Source organism: Arachis stenosperma, chromosome 9 (genome assembly GCF_014773155.1).
Source record: "Arachis stenosperma cultivar V10309 chromosome 9, arast.V10309.gnm1.PFL2, whole genome shotgun sequence".
Lineage (NCBI taxonomy): Eukaryota > Viridiplantae > Streptophyta > Magnoliopsida > Fabales > Fabaceae > Arachis > Arachis stenosperma.
In genome coordinates, this window is record NC_080385.1 from 154858815 (window position 1) to 154885037 (window position 26223).

Sequence of the window (26223 nt, forward strand, 5' to 3'; positions counted from 1 at the left end):
CATTTATTAGTTGTAAAGATAGAATACTGAAACACGGACACTAAGATATAAAATAGTGTTTGGTAAAGAAAATATGGATAAAATAATGTGTTTAGAGACATTAAATTAGTGTATTTTGTATTTATCCTGACACGAAAAATACGAAAACACTAACAAGAGACACAACTTATTTTTTTTTTTATTATTTTTGTTAATTTTTTATAATTATATTTTTTATTGTTATATTTTTTATCTCAAACTTTTTGAATGAAAAAAATGAAAATATATTAAATTTTAATAATTTGTTTTAGTTTATTAACAAATAGAATATAAAAACATAAAATTTTGTGTCTCTACCCATCAGTGTCTTGTCTTATTCTGTTCTTTTCTTCTTAGAAACAAACACAACCTAATGGACAGTAAAAGTCGCCAAGCTAGAGAATAACATGCATGCAATGCAAGGGTATAACCAGCACAGAGAGAGAGAGAGAGAGATCAGAATAGAATCTTCATTATTATCATGTACACCATTCTTCATAGAAGTTTGAGCCAAACCACTCATTGCTTATCCTTACTAGCAGCGCAACCTATATGGAACGAATTCAAACGACATATACGACATATACGACATGGAGTTTCTATTATGTGACAAAATTGCATGATATTGTGAAAGAAAAAATGTAGCATGTGGTCGCACTTTATGCATGTTGACAACCCTAAATACGGGGTTGAAAAGAATGTCTTTGTATTGTAATACCATTGTGCACATACTAACAATCAAGTACAAGTTAAAATATCTATCGTTTTCCTATGCCCAAACAAAAATGCTATATATGTGACAGAAGATGAACACGAAAACATAGGATTTTTACTATATTATTTTATTGTTTTGCATTTTTGCGGTGTCATATATAGATTGCTTCCGCCTGCTGTTTGTGAGGATCAATAATAATAAGCCCTTCATTTTAATCACCGACACATCCTATAATTTATTCCTGGCATAATAGGAGGCATTAACGTTTAATTTGTTCAATATTTTTGTAAATTTCCTATTTAATATAATATTTATATTTACATTTTAGCTATCATCTCACGTCATAAAAGACTAGTTCATCATGCGAGTTGCAAAACTGTTATTGTCTTTAGTGATGACTTCCAAGTGAGGCAACCATGATACATGTATAGAACAGGTTTAAACTGGATAAGAGGCATATAAATATAATATAAGATGGATATATATATATATATATATATATATCCCACAAATAAAAAAAATCCATTCATCTTTCTAACTCGATTTCGTATATATACTTTATACAACATTATACGAAAACACTTGTACCTTATTCCCGTTGTGCATAAAAATGTCCGTGACTTCTTTGTTATTCATTTCTAATTTTCTATATATATAATGCATGATCATCAAGCTAGATGCAAGAATACAGATAGATAAAGCTGCTGCTGAATGATACCTTCTTAATAATTTATAAAAGTAGCCAAAACTGCTTCTAATCTTAACAACATTATAGTATCTATATCTCTTTGTTGTTGAAAGTTTAACAGTGCCTATAAAGTTATTAATACACCAAATTCCGAAGCTTCTATATTTCTAAAGGATAAAAACTTTTACGGTTTGAACCCTAATCAGAATCTTATAAAACTAAGTAATCAAATTTTACTGCATGCTAATAAATTAATAATTATTATACATTTTTTTTCGCTGATGTAATTAGCAAACGTGATGCAAAAGCAATGGAACAATGCAAAGATGCAAGACTCAAAGCTTAGATATTCGTTTCTTCCTCCATTCACCACTCTCAAAGATTCTCTTTTTCTCTTCTCTTCTCTTCTCTTCCAAGTGCACTACAAAACCAAACTCAAACGCATTATTCATCATACACTCATCAAAGTTGAAACACAGAACACGCTTGCGCCAAAATGCGCGGCAACGACCACATACCCATCCGCCACGTTCCGGGCCATAACCCGAACCAGAAGCCCATAAGGCGTCACCACACGGCCCGCTACTACGTGCAGCGGGTACAGGACAGCCTCACCACCCGGGTCTCCAAGGTCATCTGCGGCACCTTCCTCAGCCTCCTCTTTATTTTGGGCCTAATCACTTTCATCCTCTGGATCAGCCTCCGCCCTCACAGGCCCAGATTCCACATCCACGAGTTCTCTATTCCGGGCCTGGCCCAATCATCTGGCTTCCAAAATGCCCAAGTCAATTTCAATGCAACGGCCCGAAACGCCAATCAGAACATCGGTATTTACTACGAGTCAATGGACGGGGCGGTTTACTACCAGGATCAGAAAATCGGGTCGACGCCGTTACTTGATCCGTTTTATCAGCAGCCCAAACATACGACGATAGTGAACGCCGTTCTCAGTGGGGCTACGTTGACCGTTAACAGTCAACGATGGACGGAGTTCCAGAACGATAGGGTTCACGGTAGCGTGGTGTTCCGCTTGGAATTAACGTCTGTGATTCGGTTCAAGATATCGTCGTGGCAGAGCAAGCGCCACAGAATGCACGCTAATTGTAATGCGGGTGTGGGACCCGATGGGTCCATCTTACCCCTTTACAAAGACAAGAGATGCCCCGTTTACTTCTCTTGAAGATGCGAGAATAATATCACTAATTTCAGTAATTTGTATTAACTTCAGTCTTCACCTTAGTTTTTTTTTTAATTATCTATTTCTGACTATTGTTATGTAGTCTTCCGAATTTTCTTACATTTGTGATCTGTGTTGTGATTTATAAATATTTAAGGTGGTGAAATTTAAATTATTTTTCTAAAATTTTCTTGCATGTTATGAATGTATAATATATATAATTCAATTTTATATAAATTTAATATTTAAAAATTATTAAATAATTTAATAAATTACTAAATTATTATTTAATAATTTTTAACTGTCCAGCTGAATATTTACTTTTTTCCTGGCTATTGAATAATTTGAAGTGGTTGCTGTCACTTGTCAAAGAAATCACGTATTTAACATTATTTTTTTGCAGGATTAAATTATATATTAACACATGTTTGAAAAAATTTCTTTGACTAGAATGGAAGAAGATTAAAATTATTAACACATGGTTATGGAACAAATGAATTAATCCAAAAAGAACGAAATTTAAACTTTCTGTGACAAATGTCAAACCTTTTTCCCTCCTCTTCATTCATATCAGTACATGTATGTAGAACTTTCTTCAAAAGGTTAGTCAAAATGACAATATACGTGTATGAAAGCAATTTAATAATACGAATCAATTCCCCTAAAACAGGTTAATGCTATTAGATTTATAGCAGTAAAAATATCCATTTTATGGAGACTTGAGTAACCTGATGTTATATGCAAAGATAGCTCCTTGGCATTTTCACCCTCCTACTAATTAAATATGACTCTAGCTGCATTCTTTCTACATTTTTTTTTATAATTCCAAGCCCGGACCACGAGCCAGCTAAATTATGTAAAAAAAATATGGCATGTTACTTATGTAGTAAGTAATCACTGATCATGAAATGAAGTAGCATAAAGTAGAAGTGTAGAACATGTTTAATTGTTCCATTTGCTTTATTACCCTATCCAGATAAATGAGGTGATAAATTTTTTAAAGAAATATAGACGCTTTACTATTTAATTACCTTTTTTGGGAAGTTCTTTAGTGCTTATAATTTTTTGCTTAAAAATAGAGATATAAATTTTTTTAATTCTATTAATAAAATTTAGACCGCATAAAAAAAACTACCTATTTAAATTTTTTTAGTCTTTTATACATCATATTTAAAGTTATTATTTACTCTAAATATAATATAATTAACAAGTGACGACTTAATGAATGTTAAAATAGATTATTTCAAATATATAGGATTACGTTTATTAATAATAGACACAAAACAATAGACAGTGACATAAAAACATAAGATAGTTTGTTTGACGATGAGACATGAATATGGTGACACAAGTTTATTGTTTGGTTTGGTTACACATATTTTCGAAAGATACAAGAGAATATAAATGAACATGAAAATATTAAATTTATGTATTTTTAATTTGACAAAACACTGACATAGTTTAAGACACTGATTTTTTATTTTTACTCTTATTAAATTTTTAAAATTTATCCACTTATCTTTTTAAACCTTTTTTTTCTTTTCTTCTTTTAAATTCTACAATCAAATTTATCCTTCTATTTTCTTTAAGAAAAAAAATTGTAAATTTATTTTTTTTTATTTATTTAAATTTTGATTAATCTTTGATAAATTCCGAGCTTTAATTTTTTATTTTTTTAAAAAATTATATATTTAATATTTAAATGATGATATTAGAAGAAATAAAAAATAGTAGAAGAAATAAAAATTCAATAGTAATAATATGTAGTGTTTGGGATAATGAGTATACAGTGATAATGGTAAAATTTGTGGTTGAATAAAAATTTATCTTTTTTAAATATGTGTATTTTATTCTTTATTTTTGTCAAACACAATACATAAATACAAATATTTTATATTCATATCTTTAATATATGTGTCTTTATATTTATGTCTCATCATATACATCAACTAAACGAACCTACATAAACATATAAATATATAAATTTTACATAATGTTTGGTAATAAAATATAAGATACATCTGTTTAACTTAAAAGTCAAATTTATTCTCAACCAAAATTACTTCATTATTGATTTCTACCACCACGGCTATTCCCACCACTAACTTCCACCATTACCACTGCCTTCATTACTAACTTTTCATCCTCAACAACTCAAATTATTAAAATTAACAACTCTAATTTCAACATCAGATAAATAATTCAAATAAAAAGAATTGAAATAATTTTCTTCTAATTCTTAAAAAACAAAAAAACAAAAACAAGAGAAGAAGGAAAATGAAGGTTGTAGTCGTAGATGCAAAGAGAGACAACAAGGCAGCAGGTAGACATGTGTAACCGTGTCTTTCAAAAATTAATATCCTAATAACCAAATAATATACATGTGTAACTGTGTCTATCTTTTCCATGGACATGGACATGGAACAAAGCAGTGTAAAGTCCCTTTCTAAAAGAAATCAACAAAGGTTGGCTAAGATAATAAAGAATGTGCATTTGAAGAGCATGATCATCAAAATAAAGGTTAGATAGCACTCCACTTGCTAGTTACCCTATAATATGAGCACCTTAATTGGTTTTCGTTATGAACAAAGAAACATGCATTCTTTTCTGTTATTCCAGTTTCTGCTGCTACTCTCCATCACATGGTTTTGTTCTTCTTCTACAACTACTTCACCAGATACCAATTTCCCACATGTCTGTAACTGCACAAGAAACAGCACCTTTGAGTTAAACAGCACCTACGATACCAACCTCAAAACTCTTTTATCTTGGCTTTCTTCCAATGCCACTAACTCTGCCGGATCCCACATCACCAAGGTCGTTTCTTCTGTTAACAGCAGCGTCTATGGCCTCTTCCAGTGCAATGCAGATATAACGCCAGAGAAATGCCAAAAGTGCATCGATCAAGCAGTGTATAATGTAACATCAGAGTGTGCAACATCAAAAGAAGCTGTGGTATTTGTCAAATTCTGCTTCCTACGTTACTCTTACAGAGATTTCTTAACAATAGCAGAAGAAAGCCCTAAAATCTTCTTGCTGAACCTCAAGGACTACGTTGGCCAACTTGCTACCTTCAACAATGAAGTGTCGGAGATGATGTATACTCTGAGGCATAAGGTTGCTGATATTCCCATGGGTTCTAGAAGGTTCGCGTACGGGGAACTCAACATCACAGCTAAACAAAGCCTTTATGGCATGGCAAAGTGCACCCCGGACTTGCCCCCTGAGGAATGCAGCTCGTGTCTTGTAAACGCCGCGGCCGACATTCCGACCGGTTGTTGCAAAGGAAAGATCGGAGGAAGGGTTCTTTTTCCCAGTTGTGGCGTTAGATTTGAGCTTTATCGATTTTATGAGCCATCATCTCATCTGAATATTTTGAGACTTGGAGGTATTAGCATATAATCTGCATATAGAGATACAAGATCGTTTTTGGTAGATGAGACATGAACAGATACATTATGTCTAGAGATACTAAATTAGTGTATTTTCTGCATATGGTTCTGATAGTTAGTAACTTTCATATGTTAAAGGTACTGTTTTGTTCACTGCAGGAAATAGGAAAAACAGGTCACACCAGAGACAAATTATTATTTCCATCATCTCAACTGTTGTTTCTGTGCTGCTGCTATGTTTTGGTTGCTCTTTATGTTTCCTAAGTCGACGACAACAAAGGAAGCTTCTTAGGGGAACTCTTCTTAGAGAAAGCTGTAAATGTGTTCAATTCCTATATCACATCCTTTTCTTTTTTGAAGGCTTGAAACTTCATTTATTACTATAGTTTTTATATTGTTTGATGTAGTTGGGGATGAATCATTGGCTTCTTTTGAGTCTTTACAATTTCAGTTGAGTGAAATTCAAGCTGCTACCAACAACTTCTCCCAAGGAAACAAGATAGGAAGAGGTGGATTTGGGGAAGTTTACAAGGTGACATGGTAAAACTGAGAATTAACATATTGTTTTGTAGTATTAGTTTCAACTAAATGAGTGCAGGTTTATCATGTTGTACAGGGTGTTCTTGAAAATGGGCAAGAAGTAGCAGCAAAGAGACTCTTGGGAAACTCTTGGCAAGGTGGAGAAGAATTTAAGAATGAGGTTCTTGTTATGGCCAAGCTTCAACATAAAAATCTGGTCAGATTACTGGGGTTTTGTTTGGAAGGACAAGAGAGGATACTTGTCTACGAATATGTCCCCAACAAGAGCCTTGACTACATTTTATTTGGTTAGAAATTAGAATTTGTGTTCTTAGCATCTTTTATATGAGTAAGTTGAATATCATTTTGATAATTGACCACAGAAAAATCTAATTCGTTGTACAGATCCTCAGAGAAGCAGGCCATTAACTTGGTCTGAACGATACAAGATTATTAGAGGAATTGCGCGAGGAATTTTATACCTTCATGAAGATTCTCGTTTGACAATCATCCATCGAGATCTTAAACCAAGTAATATTTTATTAGATGATGGTATGAATCCAAAAATATCAGATTTTGGTATGGCAAGAATAGTAATTACAGATCAAATTCAAGTGAATACTCATAGGGTTGTTGGCACATAGTAAGTTTTTATTCATTTTTGTTTTCATTTTAGTCTCATCTTATTTAATCATTATTAAGCCAAATAGTTAAATCATATATACAGTGGTTATATGTCTCCAGAATATGCAATGGAAGGAATATTTTCAATAAAATCTGACGTGTATAGTTTTGGAATCATAGTACTTGAGATTATTAGTGGAAAATCGAAAAGTTCTTTTTGTGAACCACACTTCTCAGATGACATCCGACTTTCTGTGAGTAATAATTCACTTTTTCTGGTACCTTGTATCAAATTATATTCATACAATGGTTCAAATTAATTTATAGAAAATTGTTGCAGGCATGGGCAAAATGGAAGGAAGAAAAGCCATTGGAATTATTGGATACAACTTTAAAAGGAAATTATTCTGAAAATGAAGTGATGAGAAGTATACAGATTGCCCTGTTATGTGTTCAAGATGATCCAAATGAGAGGCCTACAATGACAGAAATTGTGTCATACCTCAGTAGTTCTTCAGGGGAAGTACCTTTGCCTCAAGAACCAATAGTTTCAAAAAGTAAAAAGATGGATTATATGTCTTACTACCACAAAACGCATTCCATAAATGATTCTATCAACGATTTGTCAGTGAGCACATTTCTCCCTAGATAAGCTAAGGAATGCATTATTGGGTGACATGCACTTCCTTCACATATATATTAGAATGCTTTTATGCTAAATAATCTAGCGGGTCAAAAACAAGTGTGTTCGAGACACACATGCCTACACTTTATTTGAATTTCTCTGTTGAATTAAATGTATTGTTTGGATCTCCATTGAGTTTGATCCTGTATTTCTTTCAACTAATGTATCTTCTATTTCGGCAAGTTCTACCATGTGTTTCACGTTAAGAACAAAATAACTAGTTACATCAATATATCTTCGTATAAAGATAATAGTCAGATGTTAGACAGGTATTATATTAAATAGTTTATTTAATACAAAAGCATATTTTAGGTGAGTAATAAATCAATACATTTGGTAAGCTGAGAACGTGCACATTAAAAATGGAAGAGAGAGATTAATTTTAAGTTGGGGTAGGTATAATTGGGAGTTTGCGTCAATATTTGTTATTTGATGATAGAATGATTGCGCATTATTTCTTCGCATGCACAATGCGGATGGGGTGGTGAATATAAAATAGAGAGTGAAAAAGAAAAAAGATATTTGTTTTCATACGATGATAAATTTATAGGTAAAATATAAATAAATTTGTTCGGGTTCTCGGGTTTCGAACGGGTTGGAGAGGTTCTCCGGATAATGAAGTGGGAATCGGTCTGGATCTGAGCCTGTGAGCGAGAATTACGGGAAAGTGGGCCTCCCGAACTGGTCGGGATGTGCGAGGAGGACATCACTTGCAATAACATTCCGATGCCCAAGTTAAAAAGTGTACAAGTGGCTATGAGAGTGAAGGTGGTAGTGACATACTTTGGGAGAGGAGTAGGACCCTCCTCATATATATCCTGTCAGTAAGATAGACTCCACAGAAAAGGTCTCTTTTCAAAAAATTTTCTCTCCTACAGCTGTCATGTAGCTGACAGCATGGGTACTTGTGTCCGGATTGTAAACTGAACAGATTATGCCCACCAACAGAACCAGCTGGACTGAGCCACAACAAAATTAAAACACGACACGTGACGTTAGTAATTAATATTTTTTTAAATATATCTCATATCAATACTTTTTATTAAATTATATAATACTAAGTGTAAGTATAATACCCACAACTAATTGGCCCTAGGATCACTCACTCATATAAATGACACTATCATATTTTTCATCTCTCAAACTCACTAACACTCATAAAACAAGGGAGAGAATTTTCACATTTCAAAACATACACATTTCATTATGGAACACACAAAATACATAAGGCATATATGCCTTTATATAGGCAAAGTTTCATACTAAAAGTTCATGATTCTGCTAACTTCTTAATACACATACTTATCCAACTTTGCTTCTTACTTTGACTATTCAAATAAATAATTTCTAGCACATCTTGAAAATTCTTCATTAAGGTTAGTCATCAATCTTGAACCTTTCAATGCACTTCATGATTCTTCTAGTATGGAGGTGATGAGTACAATTTTCTTTCAATTCCAATTCAATTTGATTTTGAACTTCTTCATTGTTGTAGAATGTTGTAGTTATACTACTCTCTTGAATGTTCTTCAAAAATCTTTAAGCTTCCAACATTAGCTTCTAGCAATATCTAGCCAATTGATGATTATTGTATTCAACTCAAACTTTGCTTCTTCAATTCTTTAACTATGCTTCATGAAAATTCTAATCTATGCAAGTTGATTTAAAATTTTTAATCAACATTGCCTCCCTTAAATCAAACTTGCAGAATTAATCATTCCAAGCATCTTCTTCAATTTGTAAAATAACTCTGTCTTCAATGGCTTTGTAAAGATATCTGCAACTTGTTCTTCAGTTGGACAGTACTCGATCACAACTTCTTTTTCATTCACCAACTCTCTGATTTTGTGAAATCGAATATCAATATGCTTCGATCTTCCATGGAATATTGGATTTTTGCAAAGTGCAATAGCTGACTTGTTATCGCAAAATATTGTTGTTGGAGTATTTTGTTTCTCGTTCAATTCCTCAAGAATTATTCTTAGCCAAACTGCTTGTGTTGCACAACTTGCTGCTGCTATATATTCTGCTTCTGCTGTAGATAGTGCTACTACTGGTTGTTTCTTTGACGACCATGAAATTGCACCAGAACCAAGATGAAATACAAACCCTGAAGTACTTTTTCTTGTTTCTATATCTCCGGCCCAATCACTATCAGTGTAGCCAACAAGGTTTACTTCATTAGTATTCTCATAATAAATTTCATAATTTAAAGTACCTTTGATATATCGAAGAATTCTCTTTGCCGCTTGCAAATGGTTGGTACAAGGTTCCTCCATAAATCTGCTAAGCAAACCAACTCCAAACACAATATCTGGTCTAGTCGCAGTCAAGAACCTTAGACTTCCAATCAAGCTTTTGTAATATGTATGATTTACTGCTCCTCCTTTATCTTCTCTTAGCAATTTGAACTTCTCTTTGACTGAAGTAGAAACTGCCTTTGAATGTTCCATTTGAAATTTCTTCAAAATATCATTTGCATATTTCTTCTGAGAAATGAAAATACCATCATCTCTTTGAACCACTTCAATGCCAAGAAAGTAAGACATCAAACCCATATCTGTCATTTCAAAGTGCTTTATCATAGCCTCCCTGAATTCTGCAATTATCTTCAAATTGTTCCCAGTAAAGATCAAATCATCAACATAAAGACACACGATCAAGATATCTCCATTTTCAACGAACTTGATATAAAGAGTATGCTCAAACGGACATCTTCTGAAACCATTCTCAATGAAATAAGAATCAATCTTCTTGTACCATGCTCTTGGTGCTTGCTTTAATCTGTACAAAGCTTTCTTCAATTTATAAACTTTATCTTCTTTTCCAAGAACTTCATATCCTACAGGTTGCTCAACATACACTTCTTCTTCTAAAGTTCCATTTAGAAATGCAGACTTAACATTCATTTGATGTATCTTCCACTTATTTTGAGCCGAGAGTGAAATAATCATACGAATAGTGTCTAATCTAGCAACAGGAGCAAATACTTCAAAATAATCGATACCTGGCTTTTGTTTGTATCCCTTAGCAACTAATCTTGCTTTGAAACGATCAACTTCACCACTGGGTTTGTACTTAGTCTTGTAAACCCACTTTACTCCAATCAGCTTCTTATCTGCTGGTAAATCTATCAGCTCCCATGTGTCATTCTTTTCAATGGCATAAATCTCATCATCCATTGCTTTCTTCCAATTGTTATCTCTAGAGGCTTCTTCAAAGTTTAACGGCTCACAATCTGAAAATAGAGCAAAATTTATGATTTCTTCATCAGACGGATCGTTGTCATTGCCAACCTCATAATCTGCTAATCTAGCTGGTAGTCTCTTCTCTCTTTGAGGTCTTCTAGATGATTCTGGTTGCTCGGTTGCATCAGGTTGTCTTTCTTCTTCATCATCACATGTATTTGAAATTATAATCGGATGCTTTTCTGTCTTTGTGTTCCAGTCCTATATTTCTTTCTCGTCGAACGTCACGTCTCTGCTGATGATCACTTTCTTTGTTTCTGGATTGTACAACTTGTATGCTTTTGAGTCTGTGCTATAGCCAATAAAGATACACTTCTCGCCTTTGTCATCTAACTTCTTCCTTAATTGATCTGGTACATAGGCATAAGCGATACACCCAAAGACTCTGAAATGATGAATGGAAGGCCGCTTTCCACTCCAAGCTTCCTCTGGAGTTTTATCACGAACACTTTTTGTTGGACACCTGTTTAAAATATGAACTGCTGTTGCGACTGCTTCTGCCCAAAACTCTTTAGGCATTTGTTTTGACTTGAGCATGCATCTGACCATATCCATGATGGTTCTATTCTTTCTTTCAGCAACTCCATTTTGTTGAGGAGTGTATCTAATTGTTAGTTGGTATTGAATTTCGTGTTGCTTAAAGTATTCTGAACATGCAAGATATTCTGTTTCTTTGTCTGTTCTGAGAATTTTGATTTTACAACCACTTTGTTTTTCGACAAACGCCTTGAATGTCTTAAAGACATCACATGCTTCTGATTTTTGCTTCAGAAAGTATACCCATGTATATCTACTAAAATCATCAATAAAAGTGATAAAGTACCTGCTACCACCATTACTTGGAACTTCTACAGAACAAAGATCTGAATGCACAATTTCAAGTAATCTTCTAGCTCTCCAAGACTTTCCTGTAGGGAATGGATCTCTGTGCTTCTTTCCCAGTTGACAAATCTCACAAACACAATTGGAAATATGAATCCGTGGTAGACCAGAAACAAGTCCTTTTCTTGACAGGTAGTTTAGGCTAGAAAAATGAAAGTGCCCAAACCGCATATGCCACAACCAGTTATCATCAAGTATCACAGAACTCATGCAAGAGGGATTAACATGTTTAATTTTTAACGAAAACATTCTGTTTGAAGTCATCTTTGCTTTATCAATGAACCTTCCATTGTTGTCAAATACAGTGCAATATCCACGATAAGTTATCATCTTATATCCCTTCTCAGATAATTGCCCCATACTCAGTAAATTGTAATCAAGTTCAGGAGCATAGAAAACATCAGAAATATAACTCAGAGAACCATCTTTCAATCTAATTGGTATGTGCCCTTTTCCTTCAATAGGGATCTTTGTACTATTACCAAATTTCAATAATAGTTTAACTGAATCATCTATTGAAGAAAATAACTCCTTTCTACCAGACATATGATTACTGCAAGCATTATCCAAGTACCATATATTTTCATCTTCAACACATGAATTACTTGTAAAAAATAAAGTCTGAGTACCCGGATTATCATCAGTGTTTTGATGCTGATTTTCTGCAACGTGTGCTTGATTATTATTCACCATTTTGAATTTGCATCTGCTACTTTGTGTCCATACTTTCCACAATGAAAACAGTTGAAATTGGTTCTTTCTTGATAAAAGTTGCCTCGACCTCTTCCTCGGTTGACAGGCCTGAACTTCGTTCCACCTCTTTCTTGATTAGGTGGTGTAAAATTGTTGTAACTTCCTTGGTTGTAATTGCCACGACCTCTACCTCTAAAACTTCCTCTGCCTCTACTTTGAAAATTAAAACCACGACCTCGTCCTTCTTGTGTACGGCTTGATTCTGCAACGTTGTTGAAATTCACTCGACTTTTCAAGGCTTCCTCAGTTGATTTTTCTGACTTCTCCAGTATTCTACTGTGGCTTTCCATGGTTCCTTGCAACTCTGCAATCGTCATAGTATCCATATCGTGGGACTCTAGTATCGTAGTCACCACATGGTCATACTTCATCGGCATGGTGCGAAGAATTTTCTCCACTACTTTGCTATCGGGCATATCTTCTCCATAGAGTCTCATCTTATTGACAAGGTCTGTAACACGAGTAAAATATTGTTCAACAGTTTCTGAACTAGACATCTCGTACCTTTCATATTCTCTTCTCAAAGACTGTAGCTTTGCTTTCTGAGCTTTATCTACGCCTTTGTATGACAGTTTCAACGTGTTCCATGCTTCTTTTGCACTTTTGGCATTTGCTATTTTGCCAAACATCGTATAATCTACTCCTTGATGAATTTGAGATAGCGCCAATTGATCTCTCCTTTGTTGGGTAGCATCTGCTCCTTCTTGCAAACCCGGTTCAATGAAGTTCCATAGGTTCTGGGCCTTCAAATGGGTAGACATCAAAGTCTCCCAATAACTATAATCAAGTTTCCCATCTAACTTGGGACCGGACCACACAATGTTAAAAGTGTTTGCCATACCGACACTATGAATAAACAACTATGTGAGAACTCTCTCACACCTCACAAAATCTCCAACACCAGACGCTGGATTAACCAGCTATGATACCAAATGTAAGTATAATACCCACAGCTAATTGGCCCTAGGATCACTCACTCATATAAATGACACTATCATATTTTTCATCTCTTAAACTCACTAACACTCATAAAACAAGGGAGAGAATTTTCACATTTCAAAACATACACATTTCATTATGGAACACACAAAATACACAAGGCATATATGCCTTTATATAGGCAAAGTTTCATACTAAAAGTTCATGATTCTACTAACTTCTTAATACACATACTTATCCAACTTTGCTTCTTACTTTGACTATTCAAATAAGTAATTTCTAGCACATCTTGAAAATTCTTCATTAAGCTTAGTCATCAATCTTGAACCTTTCAATGCACTTCATGATTCTTCTAGTATGGAGGTGATGAGTACAACTTTCTTTCAATTCCAATTCAATTTGATTTTGAACTTCTTCATTGTTGTAGAATGTTGTAGTTATACTACTCTCTTGAATGTTCTTCAAAAATCTTTAAGCTTCCAACATTAGCTTCTAGCAATATCTAATCAATTGATGATTATTGTATTCAACTCAAACTTTGTTTCTTCAATTCTTTAACTATGCTTCATGAAAATTCTAATCTATGCAAGTTGATTTAAAATTTTTAATCGACACTAAGCAATAAGTCAATATAAAATGAAACAGAGAACATCAGAGTGGGACACTTGTCTAACAGTAGATATCTCATTTGATATCTTAAAAGTAAGTTCAAAGAATAAAATAACGTTATTATCACATCAATGAGACCTCTATTTTTAGTATTTTGTCTGTTATACTTTCCCATATGTTAATTAGGACCGTGGTTGTGTAGCAAAAACTGCTAGAAGTGCATAGCGATCGTGCAATATATATAATGTATATTTTATATTCATTAACTCTAGACGACGATTTTTAGGAAATATAATATTTTATCTCCATTATTTTTCATGTGAAAGTGGCGCTGAATATAAGTGCATGGACAGCATGATAATCCGCGTATTGTTTAGGACAGGATTAACGGGTGTGAATTCATTAATTAAGTACAGAACTACAAGTGCATTGGTCTCAAACCATCATTACCATGCACTAACAAAACCATAATCAGCACTAAGCATTTTGGTCACTATTCAATTCTAAATCAATATAAAGAATGATGATTCATCTTCCAACCTATTCATGATGAGTTCCTTCTACTTGTTCCTTCTGCTTCCATCTCTCTTCTTCTTCTTCCTCCCCATTCACTGCTTTAACATCATCCAAGGAGCCACCGATAAAAATACTAAAGCTTATTATAACTGCACAATTAATGGTACTTTTGCATCCAATAGCACGTACCGTTCCAACACCATAACACTCCTTAACTGGCTCTCCTCCAATGCCACCACAGATTCCAGATCCTACAACACTACAGTAATTGGCAAAACCACTTCAGACACAGTCTATGGCCTCTACATTTGTACAAGAGACAGCACACCAGGAATGTGCCAAGACTGTGTGGCAGAAGCATCAAAACTCATATCATCTCTTTGTAGCAAAGCAAAAGAAGCCATGGTTTGGTACCGTGTATGCTATATGCGTTACTCTAATCGTAATTTCTTCTCCAATGTGGAGGAAAGTCCAAGTATCACCTTTGTGAGTGACATTGACTATGTGGGTCAAGTTGGGCGCTACAACACTATTCTCTGGAATATGCTGAATGATATGAGAACTATGGCTGCTGCTGATTCAAATAAAACGGCTGCAATGACTCAGAAAATCACAGATCATCAAAACATATATGGTTCCGCTTGGTGTCTCCCTTATCTTTCCACCGAGAACTGTAGTTGGTGTCTGAGTGATGCCATTGCATATATTCCAGCAGGTTGCTGCAGGGGAAAATCTGGAGGAACTGTGATGTATCCCAGTTGTGGTATTAGATATGAATTATATCCATTCCTTAAGGAACACAATATAGTTCCTCCGCCGCTGCGGCCACCACCACCGCAAAGAGATTCTCGTCCTTTGGCTCCAGGTTTTGTAAGCGGTGAAAACTCAGATGCAGTTAACTTTATGTGAAATTAATAGTTGAGAATCATTAAATCGTTAAACATGAGTTTTTATCTTTGTAAACATGCCTCTGATCATTTTTCTTTGGTGAAAATTTAGGTGCAGTCGACTTCACGTGAAGTTAATAACCAAAAGTCGTTAGATGGTTTAACTGATTTGACTAAATTTTCATCTAACAGCTCTTGATTATCAACTTCACATGAAGTCGACTCTATCTGAGTTTCCACCTTTTTCTTTTCATTTTTCAATGCTATCCTTACTCAACAGTCGTTTTTATAGACCGTTATAAAAACCACTTGTAATATGTCATATGTTAAATATTTTATGTAAAATTTATACTAATTGGTGAATTGACTGAATTCACGTAATCCTAATAGTCTTTGATATTTCTTGGAAAATTAAGGAGGGAGGGAAAAGAATCTAAGATATTGACATCTGCTTACCTCAAAATTATATATGCTTAATTATCTTTCTCTTTATGATTCAAGAACATAATAGTTTATAATTAGAGTTAAGTCATATTTCTTGGAGGGAAGTTAACTAAAAATCGTGCAGGTAAACGAAAGCAGAAGAACTTACCATTAAGTAAAGTCGCTGTTCCAATTGCCATTGTCGTTGCACTTGTGCTTTTAACTTTGGGTGGTTGCTGCTTTCTACGTAGAAAAGGAAGAAAGAGTCAAGATGATATTCTCAAAGAAAACTGTAATGTGGAGAAATATAGATTTCCTTTCTTATTTTCGCAACCTTAGAAAATCATTTAACAGAATTCAAACACTTTTGGTGTAGTTGGGAATGATATAAGCACTTTGGAGTCCTTGCGATTTGAACTAGCCAGGATTGAAGCTGCAACAAATAGATTTGCCACAGAGAACAGGGTAGGCAAAGGTGGATTTGGAGAAGTCTATAAGGTAGACATATCAATTATCAAGTTGTTGATATAATAACATAACAGAACAGAATATACAACTGGTATTTATTTACAAATAATTTCAGGGTATTCTTTTAAATGGACAAGAAATTGCTGTGAAGAGGCTTACTAGAAGCTCTGGACAAGGTGCAATAGAGTTTAAAAATGAGGTTCTTGTTATAGCTAAGCTTCAACACAGAAATCTAGTGAGGTTACTGGGATTTTGTTTGGAAGGTGAAGAAAAGATACTCATCTATGAGTATGTGCCAAACAAAAGCCTTGACTACTTTCTTTGTGGTATGTTGCTTCTAAACATTACTAATAAAAAATGAGTAATGTGTATTTGATTGTACAATGTAGTATTCAAAAGTCTTGTTTATAGATCCTCAAAAGCGAAGACAATTATCTTGGATTCAACGTAAACAGATCATCATGGGAATTGCTAGAGGAATTCTATACCTGCATGAAGATTCTCGCCTCAAAATAATACATCGTGATCTAAAACCAAGTAATGTTTTGTTAGATAGTAATATGAATCCAAAAATATCAGATTTTGGCATGGCTAGAATTGTTGCTGTGGATCAAAACGAAGAAAACACGCATAGAATAGTCGGAACATAGTAAGTTTCTTCTTGGATCTTGTTTTCTCTATCAATTTTTGTCATTGCAATTGCTTGTTTAACTGTTCCATGTTTTATATATAGTGGTTATATGTCTCCAGAATATGCAATGTTTGGACAATTCTCCGTAAAATCGGATGTGTTTAGTTTTGGAGTCATGGTACTCGAGATCATTAACGGGAAGCGAAAAGGAACCTCCTCTTCTGAATCAGAGTGTATTGATGACATCCGAAGACATGTGAGTACAATGTTTCTAAATTTCTTTTTCTTGGAGTAGAAAACACTGACTTTAGCCAATTCAAATGGAGGTTGCAGGCTTGGGAAAAATGGACAGAAAAAACGCCAATGGAACTATTGGATCCTAACATGGAAGGCCCTTATTCAAAGGAAGAAGTCATAAAATGCATTCAGATTGGTTTGTTATGTGTTCAAGAAGAACCAAATGACAGACCTACAATGGCAACAATTGTTTTTTACCTAAATAGCTCTTCACTCAACTTGCCATCCCCTCGTGAACCAGCATACTATTTCAAGAACAACAGAACAGAGGAAAGCATGACAACAAGCAAGGAGTTGGTTAATGACAGCAATTCCATCAATGAAATCACCATAAGTAAATTCTTTCCTCGTTAATATATGGGTGGGGAATTACTTATCATAATAATCAAGGAACATATATAGAGTTTAACCTGTCCTTGATTACATGTGAGTGTAATGACATGAGGATTTTGCAGTTTGTACAATGTTTAGTTAGGCAATTCTAATGCTGGCAAGTTTGAAGGATATAAGAATTCCATCTTAAGACATTTCACCAACACTAACTAGCAGAATTGGAAAATTTTCGAGTTTATTTTTAATTTCTTTAATTCTAGTACAATAGTAGAAATCTTTAATCCTAAGTTAATATCCTAATTTCCGGTTTCAAGAGGCCAGGTGTCGCAACCCCCGCTAATATTAGTTGTGTGAATTCTCTTATTCAACGCCCCTGCTCACATTAATAATAAATATGGTTGGGCTGTTAAGTTGTTACTACTGGATATTAAATAAAGAGACAACAAATATAAAAGTTTCTAAAGTCTTTCCACGTGTTGGTCATCGATGGAAGTTTTAACACCTAATTAAAGTACGGTACCTGTTAGTTCAAAAAAATAATTAATGTAAATTCAAATCATCAGACAAGTGTGTTTGACATTTGGCCAATCTATTCTAAAAATTTATGCTGTCACATGCATCATTGATGTAAATTTTAACTATAAAAAGAAATTATTCATTCATCAGAAGGGCAAAATCATTTTCAGTGAAAGAACCCAATTCATCCGATCCCTCCTTTCTTATTACCTATTTTTTATGCAGCACAAATTTTTTATTTGTCCAAGCATCATTATCACACACAATTATTTCATTATCATTCAGACAATCACAACATATATTGAGTATATATAAAAGATTATCTCTGATTTTGAACATGTGGTTGCTGTCTTTCGAGGTTGGTGTGTCATCACATGAATGCATCACGGAGCTGCCGTTTCTCTCTCCTTCTCCCCCTCCCTCTGACTGAAGTCTCCATTGGTTCTCATTATCAAATTCTCCCTCCTCAAGTTATTAATAAATATGTGTGATTTAAACAAAAAAACAAGACATCACATGCCCTTTCATATTTATTTATTTTTTACTTGGACGAAGCAAGCATGATTAAAATAGAACAAGCTTACTGCAATAGTCAAAAACAACAATGCAACACATTTCTTTTTTTCCATTATTTATTTGTTTTTTTTTTCAAAAACCATGAAGGGCAAGAAACTACCTATCTTCAAGGCTTATGTCAGAAACTTTAACAAGGATAACTTACCAAAAATCTAACTACAATCTCCATAGTATGAAAACCTAAATCAATCTAAATATGTAATTTGTAATATATTCTTTGGTGTCTAAAAATAAGAGGAAAGAAAAAAAAATAAAAAAAAAACAAAGAATAAGCACTCTCTAAATGACAGTAAATACATCACAAGTAAATTAAGATAAGCACAATCATTAACAACAAAAAAAGCACTTAGTGAGGTAATGAGCACAAAATCAAGAAACTTTAATAAAATTTAACATTAGAAAAAAAGCAAAAACAAGCCAATGACAGTTTATTAGTACCAATTTAGCATCAATCAATAAGCCAATAACAGAGTTCATTAATCAAGAAAAAACTATCTATCTATACTTCTATACTTCTATCAAGAACAGACTATCTATCAATAAGTCAATGCATGTGTTGTTGACTACTGTTACTTTGAATTTCATTCCTGCTGTTCAACACATCCTCATAATTTTAATAATTATATTTCTTTGGTATACTAATATAATAATAATAATATAATATTATTATTATTATTCATTTCAATGAATCACATATGAGATTTCATCGCAGTTGTTAATTCGAAAGTCTTGCCATTCCATGTTCTTGTGTGGCTATTTTCAAATAGCTAATTAATAAATCACCTGTTAGTTTAATGTAAATAAATTTAAGGGATAAGTATGGTTTTGGTCTCTAACGTTGAGGGCCAAAATCGAAACCGTCCCTCATCTAATTTTCAATTTAGAATCGTCCTTAACGTTTTTTTTTTCGTATTAAAATCGTCATTTTTATTTAAATTTTTTATTTTATTCCTAAACTACCCCTGCTTTAAAAAAATTATAAAATTAAAAAAAAAGGGGAGACGGGGTGGGGGGAAGGGGAGCCGGGGTGGGGGTGGGGGGATGGGGGAAGGGGAGAACGGGGAGGGGGAGGGGAGCCGGGGTTGGGGTTGGGGTGGGGGGAGGGGGAGCCGGGGTTGGGGTTGGGGTGGGGGTGGGGGAGGGGAAAAGGGGAGGGTATTTTTATCCAAAAAAATAAAAAGGACAATTTTAATACGAAAAAAACGTTAAGGACGATTCTAAATCAAAAATTAGATGAGGGATGGTTTCGATTCTGGCCCTCAATGTTAGGGACCAAAACCATACTTACCCCTAAATTTAATGTAAATAAATTTACATTCAATTGTTGGTGGATCTCTCTATATTCTTCCTTCCTGTCAGCTCTATCTCTCCCTCTCTTTCTCCCCCTTATTCATCTTCCTCTTTTGGAGTATGAATCTTTTCGAACTGCTCACGAGGAACTTGGATCGCTTTTAAAGTGAAGGTCAAATTAGGGAATTATCACGGTAGAATGGAATATTGGAACAAGGGTAATAGAAACAAAGTTGGAATGAAAAAATAAAATAAGTGATCTTATTAGTTAAAAGGTCTAACTATTACTAGGGGTGTCAGGCGGGGAAGCCCGCCCCGCCCCGCCCCGCCCCGCCTGAAGCCCGCCATCTGGCGGGCTGACCCGCCCTGCCCCGCCTATTCAGGCGGTCCCAAAGTCCTAGCCCGCCCCGCCTAATGGCGGGCTAAGCCCGCCTAATTAATTTTTTTTATAAGGGCATATCTAATATCTTCTATTTAAATCAATATAAATACAAATATTAAATATAAATAGTCTTCAAAATAAATAAACATAATCCAATTATCCAAAATACAAAAATATAGTTATAACTTATAAATAGTCCTATAGACAAAATAAATATATAATCCAAAGTCCAAAAACATAATTATAAATAGTCTTCAAAGCAAATTAAACTTAATTTAATACACTTAATTTTCATCTTCATCTTCATATAAGTCAATAACATCATTGGAACCAACTCCTGAAGAATAGCCTTCTCCTTTTGCAATATCTTCCTGATCTTTATCTTCCTCTAGAAAAATGTAATTAAATATATTAGCAAAAAAGTACATAATAATGTTCAAAATCACTCAAGTATGTATGTCATAAATATAATATACCAAAATCATCATATCCACGTATCCAATTTCTGGTGCAAATCACCGCTTCAACATTATCTGACAACAAACGACTTCTATACTTATTCAAAACATGAGAACCCATGCTAAATGCAGATTCTGAAGCCACGGTAGTAATAGGAATGCTCAATAAATCTCGTGCCATTAGTGATAATGTTGGAAAACGATGATGGTTGTCTTTCCACCATTGCAAAACATCAATGATTGCATCATTGTAAAATAATGTTGCCTCACTCAAATAAATATCCAGTTGGTTCTTTCCACTTTTCACTTCAGCTTCTTGATTACGGGACATCAAATCCTTTGCATTACAAACAATATATGAATCAAAAAGCATGAAAAATAAAAATCACATATAATCAAGTAGATAAAAATACTTACACCAACAATTTTAATAAGCTGAGTTCCAATTGCAGAAGATGTTGCTTGAGAAAAATTACTTGAAAGTTGGGAAGAACTCTCTACAGTTGTAGAGGAATTTTGGTCATAAACCTCCAAAAGCTTGTATAACTTACTCTTCACAAGCTCCACTTTGTCTTTAGCACTAATAGGATCAATCTCATTATAGCAATGAACCAAAGTGTTGAGTTTAAATCTAGGATCAAGAACTGCCCCAAATGCAAGAACAATACTGTATTCTTCCCAATATTTCTTGAACTTAATCATCATTTTTTCTCCCATGTTCCTTATAAGCACTTCATCATTCTTCAAACTATTCATTAAAATAAGCTGAATTTGCCAAACTTGTAAAAAATACAAGTTGGATGTTGGGTAAGAAGTTCCGGACATCAACTTGGTAGTTTCGTAAAATGGTAACAAGAAATCACATATCTTTTCAGTTCTTCTCCACTCATCTGATGAAGGACAATACTCCCTAAACCCAGCTTCTTTTACTTTATACATTTCAAAAGCTTTCTTATAAGGAATAGCACTTGCAAGCATTGCATAAAGTGAATTCCACCTAGTAGGAACATCTAAACATAATGCAGTCGTATACCCAAGTCCCTCGATATCTTCAAAACATTCTTTAAACTTAACCATTCGACTTTCAGATTTTCTCAGAAACTTAATAGACTCTCTAATCTTATACACTGCATCACCACATATTTTCATTCCATATTGGACAATAAGATTTAAAATATGAGCAGAGCAACGAACATGAAAGAATTCACCACCACACAACAATGAACCATGCACATCCAAAGTACTTTTCAAGTGTTCAACACAAGTATCATTAGAAGAAGCATTATCCAGAGTAATAGAAAAAATCTTTTTATCAACTTTCCACTCGGTCAAAAGCGTAAAGATTTTAGAAGACAACTCAAATCCTGTGTGAGGAGGAGGCATATGACAAAAATTGAGAATTTTACTCTGTAATTTCCAGTTCTCATCAACAAAATGTGCAGTCAAACATATAAACCCCTCATTGGTACTGGAAGTCCAAAGATCAGATGTTAAGCAAATTCTATTTGGAATGGAAACTAAAATTTTTTTAAGTTTCGCAGCTTCTCTCTTGTGAACTTTCACTATGTCAGCTTTAACCGTATTCCTAGAAGGAAGTTTCAAAGTTGGACTAATCTATTTCACCCAATTTCTAAATCTCCTATCATCAACCATATTAAAAGGCTTATCCCCAGCAACTACATACCCAGCAAACATATCTCTAGCCACTCCTGAATCAATCTTAAGTGAACCCATTTTAAGTTGCAATTCTGCTATAGTCTGACCAATATCTTCATGCTTAATTTTAGTACAACTATCAAGATGCCGTTTTATAGTAGAAGTGCCATATCGCTTACCTCCAGCTTTAAACACTTTCTTGCATCCTTTACACTCAGCACGTTCTAATCCATCCTTATCTGGACCGAGCTTTTTGAAAAAATTTCAAACATCAGAGGTTGCTGGTCTCAGCCTTTTCGAACTAGGTTCATCAACCTCGACCGGAGCAGCCTCAGAACCAACTCCAGTTATAACAAGGTTACTCACAGTTTCAGAATTCATATTTCCTGAAATAAAAGTAAATGTAAATTGTTTATATGAACTAAGTTTTTCAACCATTAGCAAACCATACAAAAAACAGCAAGTATTCAGCCATAATCAAAACTCAACCATTATGAAGTATATTCAAAACTCAACCATTATCAAGTATATTCAAAACTCAACCATTATCAAACAATTTCTGAATATGCATCAGATTCAAGTATTTAACCAACAATCATTATTTCTCTTTAAAAATTGAATACATGATGGATCCATAAAAATTGAGCATATAATCTATTATCAAATTCACCACTTGGGTGCTAAAAACTGCACTAGCAACTGCATAGACAGCTGCATTTGATGTAACAACAGAACAAAAAAAAGGATTAGTTGCATATGAATTGAAAGAATATGTACAATAGGTAAGAGTTGACCACCAGAATGACAAATTCAAAGAATATGTCTTCTGTTTTTTTTATAATGACAGTGAGCTCAATAACTCAGATATTTCTTCTCATCAATAAAATTGTTCAATTCTCTTAAGATAACTCCATTTGGAACAATTTTGTATGGTAATTGTGGTTTTTTGTTATGACTTAAAAAAAGGGGTTCAAACATAGAAGCTCTAGCACGTCAAAAATGTAAAAGATAGTTGTTCTTTCTTGAGGCATCAACTGAATACTCATCTAGTTAGAACAATTTAGCACATTAACTTGTTAATATATTCATTCTATTCAATTCTTTATATAAATAGTATCATAGTTCATGACTATTATTTAACAAATATTACATACACATTTATCCCACACAACCACTCACATACTAAAAACAATAACAACACCACTAGCTAATTAGCTATAAACGGCTCTCTGTCTCTGATTTTATTTTATCCAAATCTTTAGTACTTTCTGTAGTTTAGTAACACCCTTTTTCTGTACATAATAAATAACAACACCAATACACCATGCACCTTCACTTAGCAACACACACTATAAATTACAATCATCAAGTATATCATATATCAACTTGTGTTAATAATTTGAAAACAAAGAATTAGTTACAAATATGTGTTCAGGTAATAGCATTAGCAAAGGTTAGAGTTGTGGAGAGTGGAGACCTTGAAGGATCAAGGAGACAAGCAGGCAGCAGCCGTGACCGAGAGCGAGGAGCAGCCGTGACCGAGAGCGAGGAGCAGCCGTGACCGAGAGCGAGACCAGCAGAGTCAGAGGACAAGTCACGACTCACAAGACCCAAGAGCCAGGACCGAGACCAGCAGGCAGCAGCGACGACGGCCAGACAGAGGTGAGGACGGAACTCTGAAGTTCGAGCTGAGGTCGCTGGACGATGGAAATGAGAGACTGAGAGTGACGGTGAGGAGCTTAGGTTGACCGAGTGAGAGACTGAGAGTGACGGTGAGGAACTGAGACTGAGGAACCGAGTGAGAGGTTGAGAGCCGTCGAGGAGACTGGAGAGTGGAGACGAGACGACTGAGTGTCTGAGTGTTGCGGTGCTGCCGAGGAACTGAGAGGAGTGAGAGTGAGGCAGCTGCAATGGGGATTAGGGATTGGGGAATGGCCGAATGGGGATTCAATTTAAGGTTTCGGCCGTTTAGGTGTGTGGGGAATGGGGATTGGGTCGGGTCGGTGGGGTGGGTTCATGGGTTCTGGGTCTGGGTTCAGCCAAAAAAAAAACCTTTAGCCCGCCGGGGAAGCCCGCCCCGCCCCGCCAAAGCCCGCCAAAGCCCACGGTTTAAACGGTTTGGGTTAGGCGGGCTTTTGTCTTACGGCGGTCCCAAATTTCCAGCCCAGCCCGCCTTTTTTGGCGGGTTACGCGGGCCGGCCCGACGGATTAAGGCCCGTTTGCCACCCCTAACTATTACAATAGTGTGTATGGATATAGATATAAGCCCAATCACTAAATGTTTCAGATACAAAAACTCTATAAAAATTCTTAAACTAATCATAGAAACAAATAGTTTATCAGTACCAATTTAGCATCAATCAATAAGTCAGTAACAGAGTTAATTAATCAAAAATAGGCTTGAACAAGCCAGAGTAGTGAGCAAAGCCAATTAACCAAGAACAAGCACTAAGCACTGACAGAGCATCCAATTAACTCAAGCACAAAGTAAAAAAACAAAACAGCAACACATCACTTAATCAATAATCATCAATCAATGAAAAATAAAACACCGACAGTGAGTATTAAAAAATGATGATCACTAACCATCGAGGAACAAGCATGAAGAGGGTCTGGTTTCTGAACAGACAATAAAAAAATGAAGAACAAGTACTAGCAGTGAGCATTGACCTTTGACGGATGACGAAGAGCGGTTGAGCGCAACGGACGACGGCGAACAGGCGACTGATGAGAGCGAACAGGGGATGGAGAGCGAACAGGTGACTGATGAGAGCGAACAGAGGATGGTGAGAGAGAAGTAACGAACGCCGATAGCATGAAGGCAGAAGTTCTTGAGTACGACGGAGGCGGCAGCAGCAGTCTCTCACTCCGACAGACGGCGACAGGATTGGGGAAGGCTAGGGTTTGCTTTCTTTTGGTGGAGGCTAGGGCATTTTGCTTATGACTAAGGAAGGAGTTGGAAAAGGGAGCCAAACGCGTGCAATCCCTTTTTTCCTTTCAACAAAGGAAACGACATCGTTTGTTGTGAAACGGCCGGGTCTCGGTCCGGTTTGACTGACCGATTTTCGGCTGGTTCAGCGGTTTGTGTCGATTTCTAAAACAGCAATTTATATTAATAAACCGAATCGCTTAAGCTACTGGTTCGACTGGCCGATCTGGTCCGGTATTCAGACCATTAATCACAACGCAGCTCAAGAAGGAAGACATAAATTTATAACAATAACAATTCCATCAACAATTCAACATTCCAACATACATAACAATTCTATCCATCAACAATAACATAAGTCTCAACGAAAACATAAATCTAATGACATAGAACATAACATAGTTATTCATAAGGTGGCTCCAAGAAGATGGCGACACTGTCTAGACGAAGATGGCGATGTTTGAAACGGAGACACTCGACGGTCGAGACTGTTGGGTCGCCTGTATCCGGGTTTGTTGCATCTCTCCCAGCAAGACAGTTTAGTTAAGAACCTAAGATGCCGAATCACGGGTGGAGCGGATTTTAAGGTAGCTTGGGTGGATTGGGTTTCGA

General features: G+C 35.0%; 5 protein-coding genes across 6 annotated transcripts; 3 read left to right on the top strand and 2 right to left on the bottom strand.

Annotated features, from left to right (window-relative positions):
• The first annotated feature begins 1896 nt into the window (after nucleotides 1-1896).
• On the top strand, nucleotides 1897-2743 carry LOC130951771 (NDR1/HIN1-like protein 26). Its single transcript, XM_057880494.1, has one exon. The coding sequence runs from the start codon at nucleotides 1918-1920 to the stop codon at nucleotides 2599-2601; it is 684 nt and encodes a 227-aa protein (XP_057736477.1). The 5' UTR covers nucleotides 1897-1917; the 3' UTR covers nucleotides 2602-2743.
• A 2239-nt stretch (nucleotides 2744-4982) lies between these two features.
• Nucleotides 4983-8028, top strand: LOC130948590 (cysteine-rich receptor-like protein kinase 25). Its single transcript, XM_057877374.1, has 8 exons — nucleotides 4983-5118; nucleotides 5218-5986; nucleotides 6150-6305; nucleotides 6398-6522; nucleotides 6607-6817; nucleotides 6915-7152; nucleotides 7237-7387; nucleotides 7474-8028. Exons 1-8 carry the CDS (start codon nucleotides 5005-5007, stop codon nucleotides 7783-7785), a joined length of 2076 nt encoding a protein of 691 aa, XP_057733357.1. The 5' UTR covers nucleotides 4983-5004; the 3' UTR covers nucleotides 7786-8028.
• A 4606-nt stretch (nucleotides 8029-12634) lies between these two features.
• LOC130950181 (uncharacterized) lies at nucleotides 12635-13540 on the bottom strand. The gene has a single exon (XM_057878715.1). The coding sequence runs from the start codon at nucleotides 13538-13540 to the stop codon at nucleotides 12635-12637; it is 906 nt and encodes a 301-aa protein (XP_057734698.1).
• Nucleotides 13541-14686: 1146 nt separating this feature from the next.
• Nucleotides 14687-17998, top strand: LOC130948592 (cysteine-rich receptor-like protein kinase 44). Of its 2 annotated transcripts, none has more exons than XM_057877376.1 (7): nucleotides 14687-15630; nucleotides 16221-16367; nucleotides 16452-16573; nucleotides 16659-16869; nucleotides 16955-17192; nucleotides 17277-17430; nucleotides 17508-17998. In XM_057877376.1, the coding sequence occupies exons 1-7, from the start codon at nucleotides 14796-14798 to the stop codon at nucleotides 17823-17825; spliced, it is 2025 nt and encodes a 674-aa protein (XP_057733359.1). In that variant the 5' UTR covers nucleotides 14687-14795; the 3' UTR covers nucleotides 17826-17998. The 2 variants fall into 2 exon arrangements, with proteins under 2 accessions (XP_057733359.1, XP_057733358.1); XM_057877375.1 differs by having other exon boundaries at nucleotides 14688-15642.
• Nucleotides 17999-21346: 3348 nt separating this feature from the next.
• LOC130950182 (zinc finger BED domain-containing protein RICESLEEPER 2-like) lies at nucleotides 21347-23063 on the bottom strand. Its single transcript, XM_057878716.1, has 4 exons — nucleotides 22998-23063; nucleotides 22711-22931; nucleotides 21503-22611; nucleotides 21347-21363 (listed from the first exon to the last, which is right to left on the bottom strand). The coding sequence occupies exons 1-4, from the start codon at nucleotides 23061-23063 to the stop codon at nucleotides 21347-21349; spliced, it is 1413 nt and encodes a 470-aa protein (XP_057734699.1).
• Nucleotides 23064-26223: the final 3160 nt, after the last annotated feature.